The sequence below is a fragment of the Eretmochelys imbricata genome, chromosome 25 (genome assembly GCF_965152235.1).
Source record: "Eretmochelys imbricata isolate rEreImb1 chromosome 25, rEreImb1.hap1, whole genome shotgun sequence".
Classification (NCBI taxonomy): Eukaryota; Metazoa; Chordata; order Testudines; family Cheloniidae; genus Eretmochelys; species Eretmochelys imbricata.
The window spans coordinates 11,485,126-11,509,110 of NC_135596.1; the positions used below are offsets into that span (position 1 = coordinate 11,485,126).

Genomic DNA, 23,985 nt, shown 5'->3' on the forward strand with positions numbered 1-23,985 from the left:
GCTCCTGGAAGCGGCTGCCAGATCCCTGCGGCCCCTAGGCGCTGGGATGGCCAGGGACTGGGAGGCTCCGCGCACTGCCTCCGCCCCGAGCACAGGCTCCACAGCTCCCATTGGTTGGGAACAGCGACCAATGGGAGCAGCGGGGGGCGGTGCCTGCGGGCACGGAGGCAGCACGCACCGCACAGAGCCGCCGGGCCGCCTATGCGCCTAGAGGCCACAGGGACCTGGTGGCTGCTTCCTTGCGGCTGCGGTAAGAGCCACCGGGATCCCGCAACACCCCCCCGCCCAACTCCCTGGCCCAGCCCAGAGCCCCCACCCTCACCCCGTCCCCCCGCACCTCAACCCCCTGGCCCAGCCTGGAGTCCCCACCTGCACCCCAAACCCCTCATCCCTGGCCCCACCCCCAGCCGGAACCCTTACCCCCCCATGCCCCAATCCCCTGGGCCAGCTCAGAGTCCCCTCCCACACCCCAAACCCCTCATCCCCGGCCCCACCCCCAGCCAGAGCCTTCCCCCCCCGCATACCCCATACCCCTGCCCCAGCCTGGAGTCCCATCTCTCACCCCAAACCCCTTACACCCAGCCCCACCCCAGAGTCCACAGCCCCAGTCCACAGCCCTCACCCCTCTGCACCCCAACCCCATGGCCCAGCTCAGAGTCCCCTCCCACACCCCAAACCCCTCATCCCCGGCCCCACCCCCAGCTAGAGCCTTCCCCCCCCCCATACCCCATACCCCTGCCCCAGCCTGGAGTCCCATCTCTCACCCCAAACCCCTCACACCCAGCCCCATCCCAGAGTCCACAGCCCCAGCTGGAGCCCTCACCTCCCTGCACCCCAACCCCATGGCCCAGCTCGGAGTCCCCTCCCGCACTCCAAACCCCTCATCCCTGGCCCCACCCCAGAGCCCGCACCCCCAGCTGGAGCCCTCACCCCCTGCCCCCTAACCCCTTGCCCCAGCCCGGTAAAAGTGAGTGACAGTGGGGAAGAGTGAGCAACGGGGGGAAATGGAGCAAGCGAGGGGCGGGGCCTCAGAGAAGGGGCGGGGCATGGGCAGGGCCTCAAGAAGGAACGGGGCAGGGGTGTTCGGTTTGGTGTGATTAGAAAGTTGGCAACCCTACTTCGCCCCTGGGAACCACTGTCTCCCCTTTGCTGCTCTGTGGCTCAGCTCTGCACATGAAAGGGCCTCTCTGTCCCGCCATCTCCCGTACTTAATGCAATCACTGCTCCCACCGGCCTGGGGCCCTGGGCCCTGCTCTCTTTCCAGGAAAGAAAGTGGGGTGGGGCGAAAGGCCTAGCAGAGGATGTGGCCAGGGGGGGTTGTTTTACACCTACGGAGACCCAGCATTGTCGTTTTCACTTGGACAAGGCTGGTCGAGGTCAACCCCAGATGTGGACCGGATTGACCTGGACTAGCTACAGTGAGGTGAAAACTACCTGCATGGAAAGAGCTGCCTCAGTGTAAACGCCCACCTCTTTCTGCAGTGCAGATAAAGCCGCAGAAAGGAAGGGGGGAGCCTGGTGTGCTGTCAGGGGGGCCAGACAGCTCATGGGGAAAGGTCACAGGCATCGCCTGTGTTCTCAAAGGGGCTCAACCGTTTCCCTCATTTTGGTCTCTGTGAGGGTCGGGGAGGAGTATGGGGCCTGTGTAGTGATGAGGGCATGTGTGCATGGCTGTGTCAGCGGGAGTGTATGGTGGGCATGTCCAGTATTGTGTCAGTGTGAGGATGTATTTCAGAGAGGCTCTGTGTGTGTGTGTGTGTGTATGGATGTTGTGTCATGTCAGTTCGGGTAGCTGTGTGAATGGATAAGGGGCCAGAGAGACGCACATTCTGGTGTATTAATACGTTCTTGCATCTCTGTAGGCTCTTTGAGCCACTTCACGCGCTACCAAAATGCACCCAGCTCTGGGGTGGAACACAGCCGGCGCTCAACAGCGCGCATTGCTCCAGAACAGTCTAGCTAATCTTTGGTCTTTCTAGAGAACCAACCACCGTAGGATCTGGTTGTTAAAATACAATAGAAGAATAGCAGAAGTGGCTAGTCCTAGTGGCTGAGCATTTATATACAGGTTTGTTGTTTGTTCTGCCTCCCTTCCTTTTAGCATTTAGACCTGGGGGTGGAGAGTCCCAAATGCCTCAGTGGGTGGGCGGGGTGTCAGATGGGCACAGTGCAATTCTCCCCGAACTGGAACTGGGCCAAGACACCAAGGCTAAGCACAGCTCTCTCTACGGCCTTGCTGAAGCTGGGGGTCACTGCCTAGCTACATGGCAGAACCCCGCTCTCCGTTATGAAATCAACTCATCCCACTTCGTAGCAGAGTCCTCCCGTGTGAGGAGTGACTGGACCTGACTCTGCTTCATTTGTGAACAGGACCGCAGCTTGAAGTGGAGAGCCTCCAACCCCGATAACTACACACACACACACAATTCATAGAGGACTTACCTGTTGCCAGCAACTGGTCTCCCTCTTACCCACTGCGCTCTGGGAGGAAGGGCGGCTGAAAGCCCGTGCTGGCACGTTCTCCGTCAGCCCACTGCCTTGAGTTCAGCTGCAGTTTGTCCGCTGCTCTCACCACTTCCTCTGGGCTCTCCGCTCAGAGAGTGGCTCCCCTGCCTGCTGCCTGCTTGTTGTTTCCCTCTGTGGGCCAGCAGATGCAGGCGGGAGGTTAATGTTTATTGATCAAGGGGAAAATAAACAAGCGAGAGGGCCGAGTGAGGCGGTATCTATTTATTTATTTATTTCAAGTCACCCAGGGTGAAACCGGGGGCCCCCCTCGCCAGACAGAGGCCCAGCAGAAACTCAGCAGATGTAACTTATTAGAAAGAAATCAGCAAATGATTAATTAGCCAGGGCTGGTAGTAAAATCCAGGCCACGGAAAGCGTGACTGTGTCAGGCTCCCATCATCTTCAACCACCCTAGGGAAAAAGTAGGGGATACAGTGGGGGAAGGCCGAAGGTCTCGCTTCAGCCACTCTCTCTGGAGAGGTTTTGGAGCTGAAGGAAAAAGAAGGAGCCACCCACTCCATCCCCATCCTCAGGATGCTGGCTTCTCAGGAGCCCAGTTTCAGCTGTCATTAGTGTGCGGAAGTGCCATTCCCAGCTTGTTCTTGGAGTACAACCTCTCCCCTTCCTCGGTTTGGGCTTTATTGATACAGCTACCATAAAGTTCAGCTCAGATCTTCTCCCCAGACCAGGCTGCTCCTCCCTCTGCACAGCTCAGCCCACACCCTAGATCCTTTCTCCCCAGAGCGCCACTCCCACCTCCCCTGTTTCCAGGTGGGGTAACAAACCGCCTGCCTCGGCCAATCAGCATAGCCCACTTAACTCTTTCCCAGCAGCATCAACACTGGCTATGGGATAGGGCATTTTCAGGCAAAGCCTGCCTGCCTCTTACATTCATAGATCTGAAACCTGGGCTAGGTTCACTGAGGTTGGTAGACCTGGGGCTAGTCCACACCTGGTTGTACACAGGTGACACATGGTCCAAAGCAGGGGAGAATCAGACCCAGGCTTTGGGGTTTGACTCTTCACGCAGAGAATGGCATCTCTAGAATGTGGCATCATTATTGTTATTAATCTGACAGTAACACCTCCCGGCCCTGATGTGCTAAGCCTTGCACGTACAAATAAGTAACCCTGAATACCCCCTTAGTGTACGGCACTTGGGCACCGAGCACTTTTACAGCATTTAACAGGGGTGAGACCAACCAGATTCTAGAGCGGTCACTTGGAATATCAAGAGAATGAAACAAAGGGTGAGGTCCCGGCTGTTGCATCCCACAGGTCATTTTATAGGAAGATTATCCCTCCCAGATCAGTTCTCTAGGACTTTCCCATAAAGAAGACTCCACGCGTAGGGCTAGCTCCTGAGCTGATACCAGTTGGCACAGCTCCGTTGATGTGTTAGCAGGTCCACCAGACCTTGGCAGTCTCCTCGGAACTATGTCGATTGATCCCAGCTGGGGATCTGGGCCCCCGCCTCCTATTATTTATTAATGGCGTGGGGCACCATAGGTGCACATGGGCCATTCTAGAGAGAAGAAGGGTTCGAGCTCTGTCCCCAGCAGCTCACAATAATGGAAGCTTTCCCGCCTTCGGTCTCCCCATTTGTGAACAGTGGGACATGAAGAGGCTCTGGGTACTCGTGCCCAGGAGACACTCACCCTTGGTCTCGCAGCGCAAAGGCAGACATAGGTGGGAGGATAGAGGGTGTATCCCCTGCAGCAACCAACAGGGTGTAAGAAGATGTCTCTGCTGTGCTGCATGGGGGTTAAAATGGTGAGGTGCATCAGTCGTGTCATGGCATAACCCAGTGCAAGGCAGCCTGATCGCTCAGACCTTGAGGAGAAAGGCGACTCTTTTCCCCTTGGGGTGCTGCTTCACACCACAGATACGCAGCCTGTCTCTGAAGGTAGGTGGAAGATCTTTCACGCACGTGGAGGGAGTCCATCCATTCCCTCCTCATTGCTGCACAGAAGGAACTGGAACAGTTTGCCACATGGGATCTGTCGGTAAGTTATAACCCACATTAGACCTGCCTTCCAAATTCATACAGGCCCGCCTCCTAGCACAGGACAGAACCGGTGTCTGGGGCCAGTGACCAAGTTCTCTAGGACGCTATCAAGATGGCTAGTCATGTTGTCGTCCCCTCCTCCCCTTCCCATCCAGCGAGGCGGATCCTCTACTGATTTAAATCCATATAACTCAGGCTATAAAACAAATAAAAGGAAGTATTCCTTCATGCAATGCACAGTCAACCTGTGGAACTACTTGCCAGAGGATGTTGTGAAGGCCAAGACCATAACAGGGTTCAAAAAAGAACTAGATAGATTCTCTGAGACAGGGACTGTTTTTTTCTGTATCTGTGCAGCGCCTAGCACCGTGGGGGTCCTGGTCCATGATGGGCGCTCCTACACGCTACAATAATTGATGGAGGATAGGTCCATCAATGGCTATTAGCCAGGATGGGCAGAGATGATGTCCCTAGCCTCTGTTTGCCAGAAGCTGGGAATGAGCAACAGGGGATGGGTCACTTGATGATTCCCTGTTCTGTTCATTCCCTCTGGGGCACCTGGCACTGGCCACTGTTGGAAGACAGGACACTGGGCTCGATGGACCCTTGGTCTGACCCCTTAGGGCCGTTCTTATGTTCTGTACCCCTTGACACCAGTGAGGGGTCTGTGCTGCATGCGGTCCTTCATGGGCGTCAGTCGCTGAGCAGGAAGGAACAGGGAAGGAGGTTACAAGGAGGTGCCTTTGCCAGGGGTGTCGACACTTGACAGCTCTGTGTGAGGGCTAGCAGGGTGGTGTGGTTTAGTGCAGAAAGGTCAAGAAACGTGGGGGTGGAGAGCTGTGATGCAGCGGGGAGGCAGCATTTCAACACAGTGTCTTTCGTTGGTTAGTAAATTTATTCTGAACCAGAAGAACATCTGTCACCCTTGGAAACTTTTTTGTATGTTACAAATGATGCTAGTGAATAGCTCAGGCCCAAACGTTGTTCAAAATACACAGGGGAAAGGTGGGGTTTAAAACCTATTACAACAGAAATAATTTCATTCCTCAGGGCCAAGGGGGTGGATTGCTATGGTCTCCCTTGCAGGGCTGTACACCCAAACGCAAAGGCCTGGTACTGCTTAGAACCTGAAAGGGAACTGACTATATACAGCAAGTGAAACTCACCAGCCTAGTTTCACTGCCTGAGGCAGGAAAAGAGCAAAAAGAAGCAGCAGTAATAAATGGTGGGAAAGTAAATGTGACAATCGAACCCGGAGGAATGCCAGGGAGGGGGCTAGAAAGCAGCACCTCTTCCCTTTCCCCCTCTCCCTATCCCCTGCCTGCCCTGAAAATATCTTTAGAGAGACAAGGTGGGGGAGGTAATATCGTTTATCGGACCAACTCCTGTGGTTGAGAGAGACAAGCTTGCAAGCCACACAGAGCTCTGCGTCAAGTCCACACTGCATACAAACACTGTCTTTGAAATTCTTCTTTGTTGACCTATTTATTAAAGAAACTTTGGGTCTGCAAGTGGGAAGATCAGCACCCAGTTTGTGGAGGCTGTTAGAGAATCAAAGCGTCACAGAGGCCAGAGGTGGAAAACTTAGGGTTGCCAAATTTGGTTGTGTTCCTGGAGATTTCATCACATGAGGACATAATATTTAATTAAAGATTAATCTTTAATTCCTGGAGACTCCAGGCCAATCCTGGAGGCTTGGCAACCCTAGGAAAACTCCTCCCACTGCAGAGAAGTGCAGGATTGTTCCCTACAGTGCCGCAGGGTTTGGACTGGCCCGGTTTTAAATGTCTCAAATGTTGGTGCATCCACTGCTTGGACGCTCTCCCAGGACTGCTTGGCATGAATGGGTTGGGGGCAAAGCGAAGAGCTTCCAGTCTGAGTCCCTGGAGATCCAGTAGATCAAGGCAGGGAAGGTAAATCAAGGCCAGTTGGCCTGATGCCAAGGAATTGGTGCCCCACTGCTCTGTCACTGGGAAACATCCACAATGAGAGGAGTGACAAATTCGGAGTGCCGGACACCCAGGGAGCAGGCCGGGGCTCTTGTCCTGTGGGCGGTCACATTTTCTGGGCTGTGTGTTCCAGGTCCTGGTGTCCGGAAGGCAGCCCTGGGCGCACTGCATCGTCCCCGAATGGAGGAGGCAGGTGGTCGGGGCAAGTAGGTGTTGGGATCCATCCTGTTGTAACGGCCTGGGCCAGGCGTTTGGGACAAGGCCTCAGAAAACCCACCGTGTTTGTTCCACGCTGAGCTGGTGACACTAGGGCTGGACGGTTTGCTGGGGACCCGGGAGCCCAGCAGCAAGGGGAGAGTGTAGCTGTTCGGGGCAGGGACGGGATCCGCCCGCCGGTACTTGGTACGAGATCCCATGGAGAAAGACGGCGGCCTGCGCTGGGTGACAGGTGGGGCTTTCTCTGGACTGTACCTGCCTGGCCCGGGGGTCTGTGGCTGCACTGAAGGAGACACAGCGTTAAACGCTAAAGCAGGACGCACCAAAGCTGACCCCTGTGTTGGCTCTGACTCACCCCTGGAAGTAGTCTCAGCCCAGGGCTGAATGGGCCACTCTCACCCTAGGGGGGCCCACCAGGCTTGAGCGAGGAACAATGGCGGAGGAGTAGCTTGCCCTGAGGATAAAGAGAGGCCCAAGGGCTGCTAAACCAGCCCCTTTCCACACGCACTGCATTCAATTTAAAAGCAACCCAAAATGAGCTGCTGACGCGACCAAACCAGGCACACCAACTCCTAGCCCGATGGAGGCTTTTGATGCTTTTCCACTCACCCACGGTCTTTGATCTCGCCAGCATGGAATAGGACGGGCCTCCGCTCCTGCCAAAGCGAGTGAGTTGCGGGTCCACGTAATAGCAGGGACCTGGGCTTGAATCTTTAAAGTACACTGACAACAAAAGGGAAAAGCATAGAGCAATGGGGCGGCTGGGAAGATAGGACTGCGCTTTCTCCTATGGAGTGGGCCAAATTCATGCCTGATATAACTTCAGTGGGATTTTAGCAGGGATGAATTTGGACACGGGCCTGTCGGTCACATCTCAGTTTGATTGTGCATCCACACCGGGCCATACTCTGATCTGTTACGCTGTTATAATCCTGCTGATTTCCATGGAGTCATTCTGGATTTACACTGCCCTGAGATCAGACTCCGGCCCATCCTGGGGAATGAATCTGGAGTAAATAAAGGACTTTGATTTCCACTCACGTACACCAGTGTAAATCAAGCCCTCCACTCCAGTCAATGGAATCACATCTAATGGAATGATCACATCAATGGAATCACATGTAAAAGCCACAGCTATGAGATCAGATCTAGGCCTTTGATCATTTGTAAGCAACATCAAGAGCTTGACAGGGCTGCAGGGGAGGGCAGGTCTCTAGCCCTAGTTCTTCTGCTGCTGATCTTAGGAAAATCCGTTTCCTCAGCTGTGCAATGGGGATAACAGGTTTCAGAGCAGCAGCCGTGTTAGTCTGTATTCGCAAAAAGAAAAGGAGGACTTATGGCACCTTAGATGAAGTAAGCTGTAGCTCACGAAAGCTTATGCTCAAATAAATTGGTTAGTCTCTAAGGTGCCACAAGTCCTCCTTTTCTTAATGGGGATAACGTTACTCCCCTGTTCGTTGAGATCGACAGCTGAAGAGTACCTGTTACAACTCGCGGCCACAACACTCCTGGGCACGTACAGGCGTAACCTCCACTAATCAGGCACGCTTCTGTCATGTTTAGTCGCGACAGGTTTTCAAAATGACAGGCCATTGGAAGGGGCCAGTGGGGCTCGCTGCTTTGAGGCTAAGGTCTGGACAGCGTGACGGCTGCATTCAGAGACGAGTGGCAGCAGCCCCTGATGGTCGTGGGCCTGCATTTCAATGACCCCTCTGAAGCGGAAGTGCGGAGGGGATGCAGTTTGGCCAGGAGGGGTATGGCGCAGGGAGGAAAGGTGTATTGGTTTTCATTACAAATCCTATTGAGCTTGAGAATAATGCACTTTTGGCCTTTCACCTCTGGCTCCCTGCTTCACCCTGTGCATTCTTGTTTTGGAAATAAACAGCGGTCAGGTGTCCTGCGGTGTCTGTGCTCTCAGCCTGCTCAGATGAGATAATGCAGTTTCAAAGTTACCCTGTCCCAGCAAGCTCGTGGTAACAGCAACACTGTACACAATGGCAAAGCACAAAAGATCCGTGTGCAAGAAGTTCTCCTAGACACACACACACAGAGAACACCAACCCACGCATGGGCGATACACACACAGACAGGACACAACCCTACATATGGGCAACACACACACAGAAAGCACACCCACCCACACACGGGTGATACACACACACAGAACACACACACATAGGTGATACACACACACACACGGGCAATACACACACACACAGGACACAAACCCATATATGGGCCACACACACACAGAGAACATACACCCACGCACGGGTGATACATACACACGTGAGTGATACACCCACCCACACATGGGTGATGCACACACACACAGAACACACACACACACGGGTGATACACACACACACGTGAGTGATAGAACACACACCCACACATGGGTGATGCACACACACACAGAACACACACACACACGGGTGATACACACACACACACGTGAGTGATAGAACACACACCCACACATGGGTGATACACACACAGAGAGAAAACACACATACACAGATGGGTGATAAACACACATAGACAGGACACAAACCCACACATGGGTGATACAAACACACACAGATAGTGACAGGACACAAACCCACACTTGGAAGGTGCACACCCACACTGGGGTACACACACAGAGACAGGACCCAAACACATATGGGCCATATGGAGGGGAGGTATACACACACGGGTGCGGTATACACACATTTGGACTCAGTGCCTGAGAAGATGCTCTGAGGAAGGGCCGGGAGGTGGGTGAAGTGACACTGGATACGGAGTGGAGGGAATTTTGTGTGAGGGGGGCACTGGGAAGAATATGAGACTGACGTTGTTCGGCCCCAGGCTGTTTCAGAGAGAGTGGTTCACAAAGACTTACTGACATTGTTGAGCCTCCTGTGAAAGGAATAAGCTGGGCTGGTTAACTTGGTGCAGTCGTGGTTGACAAATCCGACAGTCGGAGGGAGACGGTACTGTCCCGGCCCGGGGCCTGGCACAAACCAACAAAATGCACATGAGTTAATAATATGTCAGAAAACCAGGCTGCCAGCAGCAATGTAGCTTAGTGGTTAGAGCAGAAGAAGCCAGGACTGCTGCGTTCTGTCCCTCGCTCTGGAAAGGAGTGTTAGCTACTGATCTGAACCCAGGACTGAGTGCTAGGATGCCTGGGTTCTGTGCCCAACTCTTGGAAAAAGTCCGAGCTGGTGATTAGAAAAAAAAAGCTAGGAATTCCTGCGTACTACCCCAGACTCGGCCACTGATGCCAAGGATGACCTTGGGCAAGTTGCTCAATCGCTCTATGCCTCAGTTTCCCCACCTCTAATGCAGACACAGTGAGCGTTCTCTATCCTCCAAGGAGGACTTGACAATGAAACTATTTCGTATTTGCAAAGCTCTCTGAGATGCTCAGATTCAATGGCACCAGAGAAACATTATTATGTTGCTTCAGCCCAGTGGAGTTTCCATATAGGAAGCTGCTGATTGATGCCCACACAGAATCCCTGGTGCTGTCACATCAGAAGAGAGACTGACGACACAGTTCTCTGAGACAGGGACTGTCTTTTCCTGTATCTATCTGTACAGCGCCCTGCACATGGGGGTCCTGGTCCATGATGGGCGCTCCTACGCGCTACAATAATACAAATAATTCATACGATCTATTAATTTGCATATGTTGTTAGAGCAATCACCTTCGATTTGAAGCTGTTGCAGCATCAGGGTTTGGGGGTCTGTATTTTAAGTGCAGGGCTCACAGCTGAAGTTCCTATTCGGTGCACTTTGAGCAGGGGATGTACTGCCACAAAGGGCATGTCTAGCCTCCAATCACAGGGTGTAACTGCAGCTCACACAGACGTACCTGAGCTCGCTTTGATCTAGCTAGCTCAAGCACTGGAACAGTGGTGCCGTATTAGCATGGACGCGTACAAGCCCACCTGGAATCCCGGGTAATTACTTGCAGGGCTAGCAAGCTAGCTCAGGGCGACTTGCACCTCTAAGAGGTAGTGGGCCCGTGTGACTCATTATCTGCTGCCCAAATTGGTCTTACGGAAGGCACCTGGACCTTATAAAGGGGGAAACAGGAAGAGGAAATGGGGTAGTATTAGAAAGGTGTACCATTGCCTGCTGGAAGACCCAGGGCAGAAAGAGAATATAAACCACTAAGTAGTTAGCAATTATAGTTAGTGGTGGATATAGATTATTCAGCCAAGTCTCCTTTGCCATTGAAAGAAAGAAAGAAGCTGGGGAAGCAAAGCTATAGAGACTTAGACGATGCCTGCAGGGTTCAGAGAGTGGAAGGCTGCTGGAGAGCCCCTGGTTGCAGGGAACAAAAAGCAGGCAAGAGCCAGGGTGGAGCTGAAAGGCTCGGAGCCTCTCCTGGGAAAAGAAGGAGGGTGGAGTGGAGTGGAGACAGCATGGGGGGTGGAAAGACTCCTGCTGGGGAATGGCCCAGGGAAGAGGAGGGTTCTCTTCTGGGTGAAGAGGGGGAAGCCCTACAGGACTGTGTGTTGTTGTGAATTGTAAATTAGACCCAGAAGGGGAATGTTTTAACAACTCTGGACAGGTGGAGGTGATTTAAGGAGCCCCTGAAGAGGGTAAACTGAGGGCAGGGCCTGCGGCACCATGCTTTGCCAGAAGGGGGTGCTACAGGGCAGGCATGCCCAATGATATATGTGCTGAAACTCACTGCTGCCAGCTAAATTAAAGCTAGCTCAGGTACATTGACAGGAGAGGCAGCCATGCCCTAAGAAAATGAGTTTCTCTGCTGTCCAAGGATGCAGTGTTGGGGTACCATTGTGAGAAGGTAGCAGATAGAATTCCACCAGCGGATACACACGCGCTTACAGAAGTAACGATGGAACGAAAGCATCTTTTACAAGCCATTCATCGAAATGCCTACAGCTCCGACTTCGAGAGGAGGGAAGTGACAGCACTAAGGAAAGTGCTGCCTGAATCCAGAGCACTGTAATGAACAGAAATGTCACAGAGCCAAGACCAGCTACCTCCCAACAGCTCCTGTTTCCAGCCGTGATTTCTAACGATTTGGCACTTATGGGACACTTGACATCTTGACAGCAGCGCTGAACAGACATTTCAGCTTCACCACATCCCCTCTGTCCCTGCTGTGAGGTAGGTCAATTTTACAATCCCTCCTCACAAATGGGGAAACCGAAGCACCAAGCAGTTCAGGGATTTGCCTCAGGCCAGTTGCACTGTGGTGGGGTTGGGATGGGCGGGGTTTTATTTTGGGCCCATCTCAGAAATAAACATATCCAGACATTTCCAGATCCTTAAAACAGAAACAAAAAAACCCTCTCAAAATCTGATTCTCTAAAGGAGCAATTTTCAGGTAGGTTTCATAAAATTCCTTTGCTGGGCTGCCCGCCCAGAGTCAAGAGAGTGATTGCTATCGGTCACTATTTTTATTATGTATATTGCAGTCATAACACTAATAATCCCTCACTTTTATACAGCCCTGTTCATCAGCAGATCTCAAAATGCTTAGCAAGGGAAGTCAAAATCATTATCCCTGTTTTACAGATGGGGAAACTGAGGCAGAGTAGCACCTCTAGGTCAGTTAGATCAGCTTCCCATTTTGCTAAGGGCCGTACAAATGTACAGGAAATGACAGTCTCTCGGAGGTTATTTATTAATTTATTTACAGTAGCACCTAAAGATTGAGGCCCCACGGTGCTAGGCACTGTACAGACACCTCATAAAAAGACAGACCTGCCTCCAGTTGCTTACACTCTTGCCTCATGCCAAAGGGAGCTGGGGCTTCACAGCAAGCGTACCGGTCTTATGAGCAGCAATGGCAGGTGTCTTTCTCCGCCCCACCTCTGCCATCCTGGACACGTCTTGGATGCACAAACGGAACCAATCCTTTATTGGGCCGTGCTCTCTTCCCTGCTTCTTGCTCCAGAACTACGGCTGATCCTCAGTGCGAATGCTGACAGGCGGGGATTTCTGTCTGCTCTGATAAAACCGCCCTGCCGGGATGCAAGAGAGAAAAGGCCCTGGCCCTGGTGTTCCCAGAGGAGCCCAGCACGAGATGCTTGCTGGATCCCTGCTGCGGTGAAGCATTAGTCGATCAGCACTGGTGACAGCCACTGGGCGCTTGACACAGAGCACTCGCTGAAAGCAGACACCCATGGAGGAGGGACTGGGGGTGACATTGTAAACTTATCCCCCACACACACTCGACCGTGGCCCCAGCAAAGTGATGCAAGATTGATGCCCACTTAGCAACCCTGCAGGCCAATGGCGAGACAGCTGCTTTGCCCTGCTCCCTGGAGCATGACGCCTTCTGTTCTCCAGCTGCTCTCCGAGGGGGTCAGGAGGGCGAATTAGATTCTGATGAGCGCAGCCAGCATAGGGCAGGATTGCCTGGTGTGCTGAGAAATCCACGCCATGCTTGGCGGGGTTAGGTTGCTGCCCGTCCGCTTGATGCTTCTGGGACTTGCCAGGTGTCCGAGAGGCTGGTGCTTGGGGCAGAGGCTAGTCCTTTTCCTTTGTAAGGAGTGGTGTGGGTGCTGGACCCCTTGCCTGCACAGGATTGCTGAGAATCAGCAGCCAGGGATTCCCTTGGAAATGGCAAGTGGGGAGCCCCAGCTCCTGGCCTGTGTCGTGAAGGCTCAGAGGAGTACAGTGCAAAACCAGTGAAGCAGATGGGGGAGTTCATGCAGGTGCAATAACACTCCATTCTGCCCTCCTGGGCGCTTGTGGATTTTTGGTGTGGCTGTCAGCTGAAACTATGGCAATGAAACACCCTGCCAAGGAAAAGACCTGGGGCCAAGTTCCCCACTGCCCTCTCCTGGGCGTGGTCATTCACACCGGGGAAAAGTGGCTGTAAAATGCTGATTTGGTTTGCACCAATGATGCAGTGATATAAACGACAGCAAAGAGAATCGGCATCTAGGCCTGGAGAAGGAGAGGGGGGCTGGCAGGAAGCAAAGCACAACGAAGGGTACATCTATCTACACTGCAATGAAAGACCTGCAGCGAGGCCATGGCTGGCCTGGATCAGCAGCCTCAGGCTCATGGAGCTCGGACTGTGAGGCTATAAAATTACCATGTAGACGTTCAGGCTTGGGCTGGAGCCTGAGCTCTGAGACCCCGTGAGGCGGGAGGGTCCCAAAACCTGGGGTCCAGCTTGAGCCCTGCTAGCCTGAGCCAGATGACCTGGGCTCTGAGACTCAGTGCTGGGGATGTTTTATTGCCACATGGACATATTCAAAAGGTCTGATCCCGCCCTGGGTCTGGGCTCAGTGCTTGACGCCAGCTGTTCGACATGCCAGGGTGGTTCATTATTTTAGAAGCTCTGAAACATCCCCAAGTTGAGTGTCACGTAGATTGTGAGGTGCTCAGATACTACAGGTAATAAGTAGTTGGGACAGATACAGTAGTATCCTGGCCGAACCTTATGGAATCAGGTGAAACCTTATGGAATGAAGGTTAAGACTTTGGGGAGTCCGTTCCCATGAAAACGCAAATGTTCATGGACTAGCGTGGGATTGCATGGAAACTCTTTAGGAGAGAGGACATGATTAATGAAATCTCTGGAAGATATTAGGGACTTCAGAGGACTTCGTGGCAGGGGGCAATATGAGCAAAGTGTATTTCCTAGGAAATACTTGCGGGGAAGGAAATGCAAATGACCGCCCCCCTCGAATCCAGCCTTTGGAAGCAGAGACTTATTGTTGCCTCTTCATGGTCAGTTCAAAGACCACCAAAGGGTATAAAGGGTGGATGAAACGTTTCCGGGCTGTGCTGGTTCTCATCTGAGGGTGTGATGAACTTGCAACCAGAGGAAAATCCCTGGGTGGGATTTGCAAGCACCGCTCCTGCCAGCGCCCTTGTTGGAGAGGCAGGATCTCGGACCAGCTTAGTAGCACGAGGGTAGGTTCTTCTCTTGTTTTTAATATGTTTTCTCTGTAGTGCTTTTACCTTGAGAATAAAATATGGCTGTTTATTAAGAACTGTGTGATAGCTGTTAGATACTGTTGGCAATTGGTGGGCTGTTAGTCTCTGAAGAGAAAGCAAGAGAAGCCTGCTTCAGTAGCCTGTCTCTTGCTGAGAAGAACACAGGGAAGGCAGGGAACTGTTCAGGCTGGAGATACCCTGCTCAGAAGGGAGAGAGACACACGTGTCTCGGCAGCCATGACAGCCCAAAGCCTGCGAGGGGGAGTCCTTGCTGGACCAAGGAGGAACACAGGAGCAGCTGCCCTGAACTGTGCCAGTGGTACTATAAGTAAGTACCATAGAGAGATGCCATTGCTGGGATGTTCTGACTGGCTTCCTCAGGCAGCGCAGTGACAATGGTGAAGCCCTACACAGCTGTGGAATAGTTGCAAATGCTTCCATCTTGGAGCGGGTCTGCGTTCACCGTGGAGAGCTTTGAGACCTGTGGTGGAGGAACAGGACTGTTACAGCAGCTCTCCCTTTACCCTGACCGCAAAAATACCAAATAACCATAGCAACAACATCCCACTTTTAGCAGGCCCATCAAGGGGGCAAGTACCATGGGTTCCTCCAATGAATGGGTTTTCCCATCTGCTGGGGTGGGGGGCAAAGGAGCTGCAGCTGGAGCACTTGCCTGCCTGCACCATTAGCACCCGCGTTGCCAGGGCTTGGACTCTGGGGTGGGGAGACAAGACGCAGAGCAGCAGGTAAGGTACATCCATCATTATGTATGACTCACCACTTGGAGCAGGTTCCCAGCGGCAGGCTTAATTGTCAGCTGCTAATTTTAATGCAGCACATTTAGTCACTCCAGGCAGACAGCCGGTGGGAATGTAGCTCACATGCTGCTGTGACCCTGTGACCCATCCCCACAAATATAGCCTTCCCGAACAACAGCCAGCAAAACAACCCCACTCGCCTGGAGTTTCTGGGCAGAAAGGCAGCTGCAGCTCGGAAGAGCATCGCTGTCCTGCAGGGAATCTGCCCTTTCTCCCCTATTGAAGTAAAGGCTGGGCCCAATCCTCAGCTGATCCTGGGGTGGCCAGCAGCCAAACCTAAGAGCTGTTCTAATTTGGGTCATTTTGTACTGTCCCCTACAGTTTTATACCAGGGAAGGATCCCCCCACCCTGCTCCAAGGCCTACAGCTTAACGGCTAATTTTCATTGCTCCAATAGTGCAAAATGACCTACGAATAGGGCAAGATCTGTTGCACCTCCTCTAGAACATGCTTTGTAAGGACCTGGCTGTCTCCACTGCCCTGTGCTAGAACAAAATCACAGCTTCTCCGCTGTGTGCCGCTAAGAGCGAATGAAGAGCCTCCGTTAGCCCTCTGATCCTCCTGCTGCTAGTGCTATCTTCATGGCTGGGTTCTGGGTGGTCATGAGGACCCAGACCCAGAGAGGTGAAGTGACTTGCCCAAACAATCGCAGCAAGGTGTTATAACCTCTTTCGCTGCCCAGTGTTGAAACAGTCGTGCAAAGGTGCTGGGGGAGGGTGGGTTCTCCAGAGACCTTGGTTTACTCAGGTTTTTGGCAAACACCCAAAAGCCTTCATCCTGCAGTTGGAAGTTTATTGACCAAACACAAGAAATCAAAGCAAGGATTTACGCGGAAACTGCACAATTATGCAAAACAAACTTAATTAAAACCTATTAAAGTCTTTCTCCTTTTGGGGGCAAAATATCAGTCTCTTATTTTCGCCAACAGTTTTCCTCTCAGGAAAAGGGAAGGGTTAATTTTGCTCTCAGTCCTGATGTTTGAAGGAGGTTCGATTCTCCTGTTCCAAGGGACGGAGGGACACAAAGTGGAGGAGAGAGAAGCTAGAAAAGTGGGTATGGGGGGGAATTCGGTTTTTGTTGATGATCTTGGAGCCATGGGAGGCTGGTCAGTTACGAATGGATGCTTCAGGCTGGCTACAAAACCTGTTGCTTGGATCCTGGCTCACATTCTGGACAGGGATGTCATCTAGTCAGGTCCTTTCTCCTCAGACAAGGCAGGGCAGGATCATCTCACTGTTCTGAGGCCTATGTACAGCTGATTTTAGGATCTGATGAAAAGCTGAGAGAATGAGAGAGGGAATAGGAGAACAAATAGCTGGGCAGAAAGTAACACACAAAGGGAAGGGAAATGGAGCAGGAGCTAACCTGCCTCTGACTGGTACCCCTGTGGTGTTGATAGTTGGGTGTCCTCCCTGATGGGCTGAGGAGTGGTTGGCATGATGTTATAATGACTTTCAGGATTCACAGATGAAAAACAAAGGCCCCTAAACAAGAGCCAGGCCTGGTGGCCTTCCTCTTGGGAAGAAACTCCTTCGGACGGGTCCCCTCCTTCTGTCACGGGGTCAGGGAAGATGAGCTGAGCTGGCGCGAGGTGAACTGAGTGAGATGATTTTAAAAGTCTCCTTTTAAGGCCCCCCAAAAGGTGGGGGGGGGGAGTGGGTGGCCTAATTCATCTCCTCGTTATTTTGCACAGCAATTAAACCATTTCTATAAGGCCATATTTAACTTCCTATTTGACTTCATTTCCACATTTTCTTAAGTCCAACGTCAATGCAGTCCTTGAACCATAGCAGTAGGCAGTTTTGTTTGGACTAATTTAGTCTCTCTCTGGTTTCCTTGCACCGTTTATAACATTCATTATTGAAAATAACTTGACCTACTTTTCATGGTTAATTCCTAAGCAGGCAAAAATTATAGACTTAATTGTTACAACACCACGGGGCACCCGCCCTCCTTTCATTTGATGGCACCTTTTAGGTAAGGATTTGGAGGCTTAATGCTGGTGTCCAGGCCAAATTCCAGCATCGGGTCATTTCATCCTGCCTCCTTACGCATCCCCTGTGGTTTCGACATACAAGTTATTCTTTATTTCCCCTATCTAAAACTGCATCTGTGGGCCTCAACTGCTAGCACAGGAACAGTTCCCCTGGTAGCTTTTGCTAACGGGTGGCATCCTTCCGCATGATAAATGGAAAGGGCTGTTAATGTTTTCTGTATTGGAGTGGGGGGCTACCTTATATGGAGAAATGGGTCTAGAACTCGGACACAGAGGGCCACCTTCTGCCCCCTCATTACTTCTATGTAACCCCACTAAAGTCAAGGTGGAAGACAGACCCACGTAACAGAAAGAGCTGAGCAGACCCTGTTTCAGCGCAAGAAACCAAGTCGCGTGTACGCAGTTAAAGCAACCAAGGGCCAGATGGTCAAAATGATGATGATGTCTATGACAGTAGCACCAAAAGACCCTCACTGAGATCGGGGCCCCATTGTGCCAGGTGCTGCATAGACACAGAACGAGAGAGAGTTCCTGCTTGGAATAGTCTGCAATTTTAACAGACAAAGGGAAAACAGAAATGGAGTACTTGTGGCACCTTAGAGACTAACCAATTTATTTGAGCATGAGCTTTCGTGAGCTATAGCTCACTTCATCAGATGCATCTGATGAAGTGAGCTATAGCTCACGAAAGCTCATGCTCAAATAAATTGGTTAGTCTCTAAGGTGCCACAAGTACTCCATTTCTTTTTGCGAATACAGACTAACACGGCTGTTACTCTGAAAAGGGAAAACAGTTGCAGAGAGGTGGAGTGACTTGTTTGCAGAGCTGGGGAAAGAACCAAGGGTTCCTGATTCCGAGGGCAATGCCCTACCCAGTAGACCGTGCTACCTCGCTACCAAAAGCACAAATGCTCCAGGCCAGATTTTCAAGTGCTCAGTGCCCCCAGCCAGAACCGCAAAAGAGCTCAGCTCCCGGTTAGGCACCTAAATAAGAGCTGGGTTTTTGAAACAGCTCAGCCTCCAGCCGGCTTGGGAACATGTGGCCCGCTCGTTAGCTTACCGAGATGGGAGCTGAGCCCTGCTGAACATGTGGCCTTCGGTGCGGGGGCTGGCTGAGCGCTTCTGTTTTCTCTACAAATCCAGACCAAAGGGCTCCCCCTAGAGGTAGAAGGCAGGCTCTGTCACCAGCTTTTACATCTGAAAAACAGCAAGCTGCTGGGGGTGAGTGTGAGAAGGAGCTAAGGAATAAATGAGAGTTCCTTAAACACAAGGTTTTCTCCTCAGAATGCCAAGTAGCTTCCATTTTTAAGTCATCAGCTACTTTCTCTTCCTAGCCTTTGTCGGTCTTGTCTATTTAGATGGTAATCTCTCCTGGGCAGGCCCTGTCTCTCACTCTGTGTCTGTGCAGCGCCTCCCACAATGGGGCCTGATCCCAGTTAGGTCTCTAGGTGTCAGTTCCCACCAATTTGCATGCAGACGCCAAGCATACAACTTGGTATGTACATAGTGGTATTTGTACTTGGTAATACATACTGGTATTTGAGAGACCCGCAGCAGGACTCCGAAAGGCAGATTTCCTGCTCAAAGCACAGTGCTACCATGAAAAGTGACCAGGGTGCATTCTTATGCAACAGACCTGCCCGTTGCGTGTGTTTTCCCCCAGTCCTCTCTACTGGCCGGTGACAAAAATGCCTTTTTACTGAATGCAGAAGTAGCATCACGCTAGACCAAGAATGACAAATGGACAAATTTCAGAGCAACAGCCGTGTTGGTCTGTATTCGCAAAAAGAAAAGGAGTACTTGTGGCACCTTAGAGAATAACCAATTTATTTGAGCATAAGCTTTGGACAAAGGTGAAACCCCACCCACTGTATAGCTCAATCTCTGGGTGGAGCTTACTTACCTCTAACAGAGACCTGAAGGGCCTGTCGCATTTACACTTTGGCAACACTTGAAGAGCTCGTCATGCCATAAATCCTCATTGAATTGAACCAAATACTGATTTTTGTTCCTTCCTGCCCTGCAGAATCAACAGGGCAAAGAGAGAGTGAAAGGGGTTGTACATCTTCAACAGAAAGAAGTGTTTACTTAAGCCGTTCTATCTGAGCAAAGGTACTGATGACTGCGGGGTTGCATAGGGTCACTGATTTGGCCTGCAGAACCTTTATTACAGGTGATGATGCAAGAAGAGGAAAAACCCCAGCTGGACCCACAGATCCCAGGTTGAGTTTGCAGTGGTGACAGTAAGAAACACCATCTTGTTCCTTGCAAAACCGAACACATTTGAGACAAGAATCATTGCAAGACACTTGTCAAGGAATCCCAGGATGCACAAAGTTCAGCCTAAGATTGGCTGTTTCCTACTGGAACTTTCTATTCATGCCACTAGTTCCCTTTGTCTTTGATTATTAATTAATTAATTATTATTATTATTATTTATTTGTATTGGTAGCACCTATGGCCCACAACTGAGATCACGTCCCCGTTGTGCTAAGCACTCTACGTACACATAGTAAGAGACAATCCATACCCTGAAGAGCTGACACTGTAAATAAGAAGAAAGATAAAGGGCAGGAGGGGAAACAGACCTGAGATGTGAAGTGACTTGCCACATATTACCCAGCAGTTTAGAAGCCTAGCCAGTAATTGAACCCAGGTCTCCGCAGTCCACTTTAATGCCCTATCCACTAGCCTTCACTGCCTCAGAGGCATGCCAGCCCCTTTATATTCCTGGGTTGGAACTAATAGGACCCCACCTGTTCTGCCTGCCAAGATGAGTCAGCAGAATTTCGCTGCCTCTTTATCTAGGGTCCTAGATCCTGATGCTCTGTTTACAAAACCCTGCATTTTGAGTATAAAATTGATCTTTAACCTCTGCAAACCCTTCTCAATGGGTAAGACCTTTCACAGGAAGACAGAACCTTTCAGACCCAGTGCTTCAATGCTTATTTCAGTGCACCAGAGAACAAAGTGCCAAAGCTGAAAAGCTGCCCTGCTTGTTGGGTTTCCTTTTCAGCCTTCACTGTTTACATTATGAGTAGCCTTGGCAGGATTCCCTTTTTATTTCTTATAATATTGATGAACAATATCGATGTTTATTTTTAAACATCTTATTTTTATCAATTTAAATGTTCATAGTTGCAGGAAACTAATGGAGGAGGGGTCAGACAATTATTCAATGACAGCAGATGCTGAGAATCAAAGTTAAAGCCTCAGAACCATTAAAACCCAAATTGTCAACATCACAGGTCAAAATATACAAAGCAAATGTCCTTAAATCAAACTCTAATAAGTTCTCAAGCTGTAGTTTTCTTACCCTGCCACTCTGTACATTTTTATTATCATCAATGGAAATATTTTTTGTCATTTGCATGTGTATGGTGAAATTGACATTTACCAACACTAACTGATAAGAATCTAATCCCTCCAAGCCTAAACCTGAGAGAGTGACCTAGGGCCAAATCAGATTTACATCAGCTGAGCATCTGGCCCTTAAGATTTGGTTTCTAGTACTGTATCTATCTCACCTTGGCACAGCTGCTTCCACCATAGCCAGATTGGATACTCATTCATTATTGGAGCAAATCACCATCGGTTTCAGTTGGAAGTTGGTGATTTTCACAGAAAGTACAACTACACTCTGGACTATACAGAGCTGAAGGTCCTGGCTTTTCAGGTAAGTGGTGACCCAGTGTCCACATTCAAACAGCAAGGATAACGTGCTAACAACTGATGTCTGCACCCTGTGCCTGCGTCGCCTTACACTCCTATGAACGTGGTGGTCTCTCTGATGTTTATCACCCTAAAAGGTGAAAGGATGAACGTATCTGAGGACAGTTTCTTTCCAACTAACAATTCAAACATTGTTAATAATAATATTAAATCATTAACAATTATTTTCTTCTTTTGCTTGGAATGTTAGCCACCCCATTTTAAATGCTGCCAGGTACCGCGGTGATGGGGGCCTTAGCAATGTGAGTATAATAATCATTAATGGTAAAGGGCTAGATTGTGATGCCTTTAACTGATCGCAGTCACAAGCCACCTACACAGGGAACAACTATTTGATAATGGGCTCCTTGGTGTACCAGACAAAGATCCAATGGCTAGAAGTTGAGGCTAGACAAATTCTTGCTAGAGACAAGGTGTAAATTTTTAACAGTGAGGGAAATTAACCGTTGGAATAATTTACCAAGGTTATGGTGGGTTCTCCATCACTGGCAATTTTTAGCAAAGAATAGATTTTTGTTTGTTTGTTTTTTAGTATATGCTCTAGGAGTTATTTTGGGAAAGTTCTATGCCTGTGTTATTTATACAGGAGGTCAGACTAAATGATTACAATGGTTCCTTCTGGCCTTGGAATCTCTGACTCTGATGACCACTTTCTCATGAGTCCTACTGAAGTTACACGGAGGTTGAGAAGGTTTCCTTGTGGTGCTTCATTCTAAGTAAACCAGGACTTGGCATGCAGATTTAACTGCTCTCCCTACTTGAAGATCTTAATCCTCCACTATCGCCAGCTTTTCTGCACTACATTCCCTTCTTTTGTGACATGCATATCTCCCTTTTGTCCCGCTGGCTCATTGCCCATTCTCTTAGTATCACGAGGCCTGTTGATGATTTGTTTGTTTGGGCTGAAGGGCAGAGAGGACCTGCTGTTGATTATTACTTGTGATCATTTCTAGCACAGTGTTTGTGCTTTACAAAAGGCAGAGTGCTGCACATTTCCCTGTCCCAAGGAGCTTATGTAACCCACTCTAGGACAGTGGGGGTCTTTGTCCCACTCTACCAGCTGGTGTAGAAGTTAAGAGCCCATTACAGCTGTCAGCTATTACAGTTACTCCTTTCAGAGTAACAGCCGTGTTAGTCTGTATTCGCAAAAAGAAAAGGAATACTTGTGGCACCTTAGAGACTAACCAATTTATTTGCGCATAAGCTTTCGTGAGCTACAGCTCGCTTAAGCTTTTTAGTGCTGAAAATCACAAGTGAAACACCCTGCTGTCAGCTCAAACAGGTCCCTATACTCCCAGGCTGAGGCCAACAGCTTCAGGGAGGGGAAGGCCTGGTGAACCAGTAAGAACTGAGGAAGGATTTGGGGGAGCAAATTGAGAGAGAGGGGGCTTGGTGGGCAACAACTGGGAGACTTTGGGATGTACAGAACTGGCCTCAAGCAGGCAAGGGATTTTGTACAGCCCACACGTATCGCCTTGCAGAGGCATTCAACCCATTTCTTGATAGAAAAAAATCACATGGAAGGGGGCTTCACACAGTGACACTGTCGTGCAAACGGAAGAGAGGAGATCTGAACTAGCCAAAGCCAGGAGGGATCAGGTGGAGCTTTGGTGGCAGAAGGAGGAGGTCGCCGTCTGGAAGAAGCCATCTCAGCTACTCTGAGGGAGCTCTAGAGGAGAAAAGACACAGCTCAGCAGCCCCTAACTCCTGCTCCGATGGGGGATTCACTGTGGTACCCACCAGAACCCAGATGCTATAACTAAACTGGGGCCAGTGGAGCCGACTACAGCGGAAATGACTGTGCCTGGGATGCAATGCTTCATCTCGACCCACATGGGCTGGAGGGGCAGCCTACGAGGAGGATGGCCTCCCCAGCATGCACTGCTCCATCATGATCTCCATGCACAGCTCCCAGCATGCACTGCTCCATTTTGCTTCTCATGCATGGCCCACAGGGATTAGGGCTCCCAGCATGCACTGCTCCATCATGATCTCCATGCACAACTCCCAGCATGCACTGCTCCATCTTGCTCCTAAAGCGTGGCCCATGGGGATTAGGGCTCCCAGCCTGCACCTCTCCCTCAGTCCAGTCCACTTGTGCAGCCCAGGATCAGGTCCTCGTATGCACGCCTCCATTTACCTCACCCTCCCCAATCGGTTCAGTGGCACCATCACGTTCCCCCACCATCCAGGTCACTGGCACAGCACCATTCCCTCATTTAGGTCAGTGGCACAATTGATCAATGGTACAGCCTGTAACACCCCCCGTTGGTGGTACGGTCTTGCCATTATTGACAGCGGTGTCAGTGGTACAATCCTACACACACACACCCGTAGGTTAGTGGAACAGCCCGATAAAGCTGTACAATCTGAGCGACCGTTTGTGACCGTTATCCAATAGTTCCACCTTTCCCCCGTCAATCTACAGTCTAGTCCAATCGGAGGGCCAGACTCCTTGATGCCCAGGTGCGGATGAGCCAATCCCGAGGAAGGGTAGAGAAAACGAGGCTGTGCTGGGGAGCCCGCCGCAGGGTCTTTTCCTCGACCAGAGCAGAGCGAAAGGAGGCGCGGAGCTCCGCGATAGGGAGTCAGAAATGATTGACGGCCACGGCAGTCAATAGCATGCTTTATTTGTGGTGGTGACGCGAGAACGTGGGCGAGGCTTTGAGTCTAGAGTGGGCGTGGCGCACGGTGGAAGAGCCGGATCCGGAAGGCAGTCGGGGGCGTGGTCGCGGTCGCGGCGGCGGAGATGGAGTGAGGGAAGGGGCGGGCGGAGCCTGTTTCGGCTGCGCGCGCAGCGGCCGGAAGCGGCTTGAGGAGGCGCTGACTGACTGA

At 50.9% G+C, this 23,985-nt stretch overlaps 1 protein-coding gene across 1 annotated transcript; it reads right to left on the bottom strand.

Annotated features, from left to right (window-relative positions):
* Nucleotides 1–6,479: 6,479 nt before the first annotated feature.
* Nucleotides 6,480–12,528, bottom strand: CIMAP1D (CIMAP1 family member D). The gene is made up of 4 exons (XM_077805473.1): nt 12,477–12,528; nt 9,563–9,673; nt 7,288–7,401; nt 6,480–6,961 (listed from the first exon to the last, which is right to left on the bottom strand). The coding sequence occupies exons 1-4, from the start codon at nt 12,526–12,528 to the stop codon at nt 6,480–6,482; spliced, it is 759 nt and encodes a 252-aa protein (XP_077661599.1).
* Between the last annotated feature and the right edge of the window lie 11,457 nt (nt 12,529–23,985).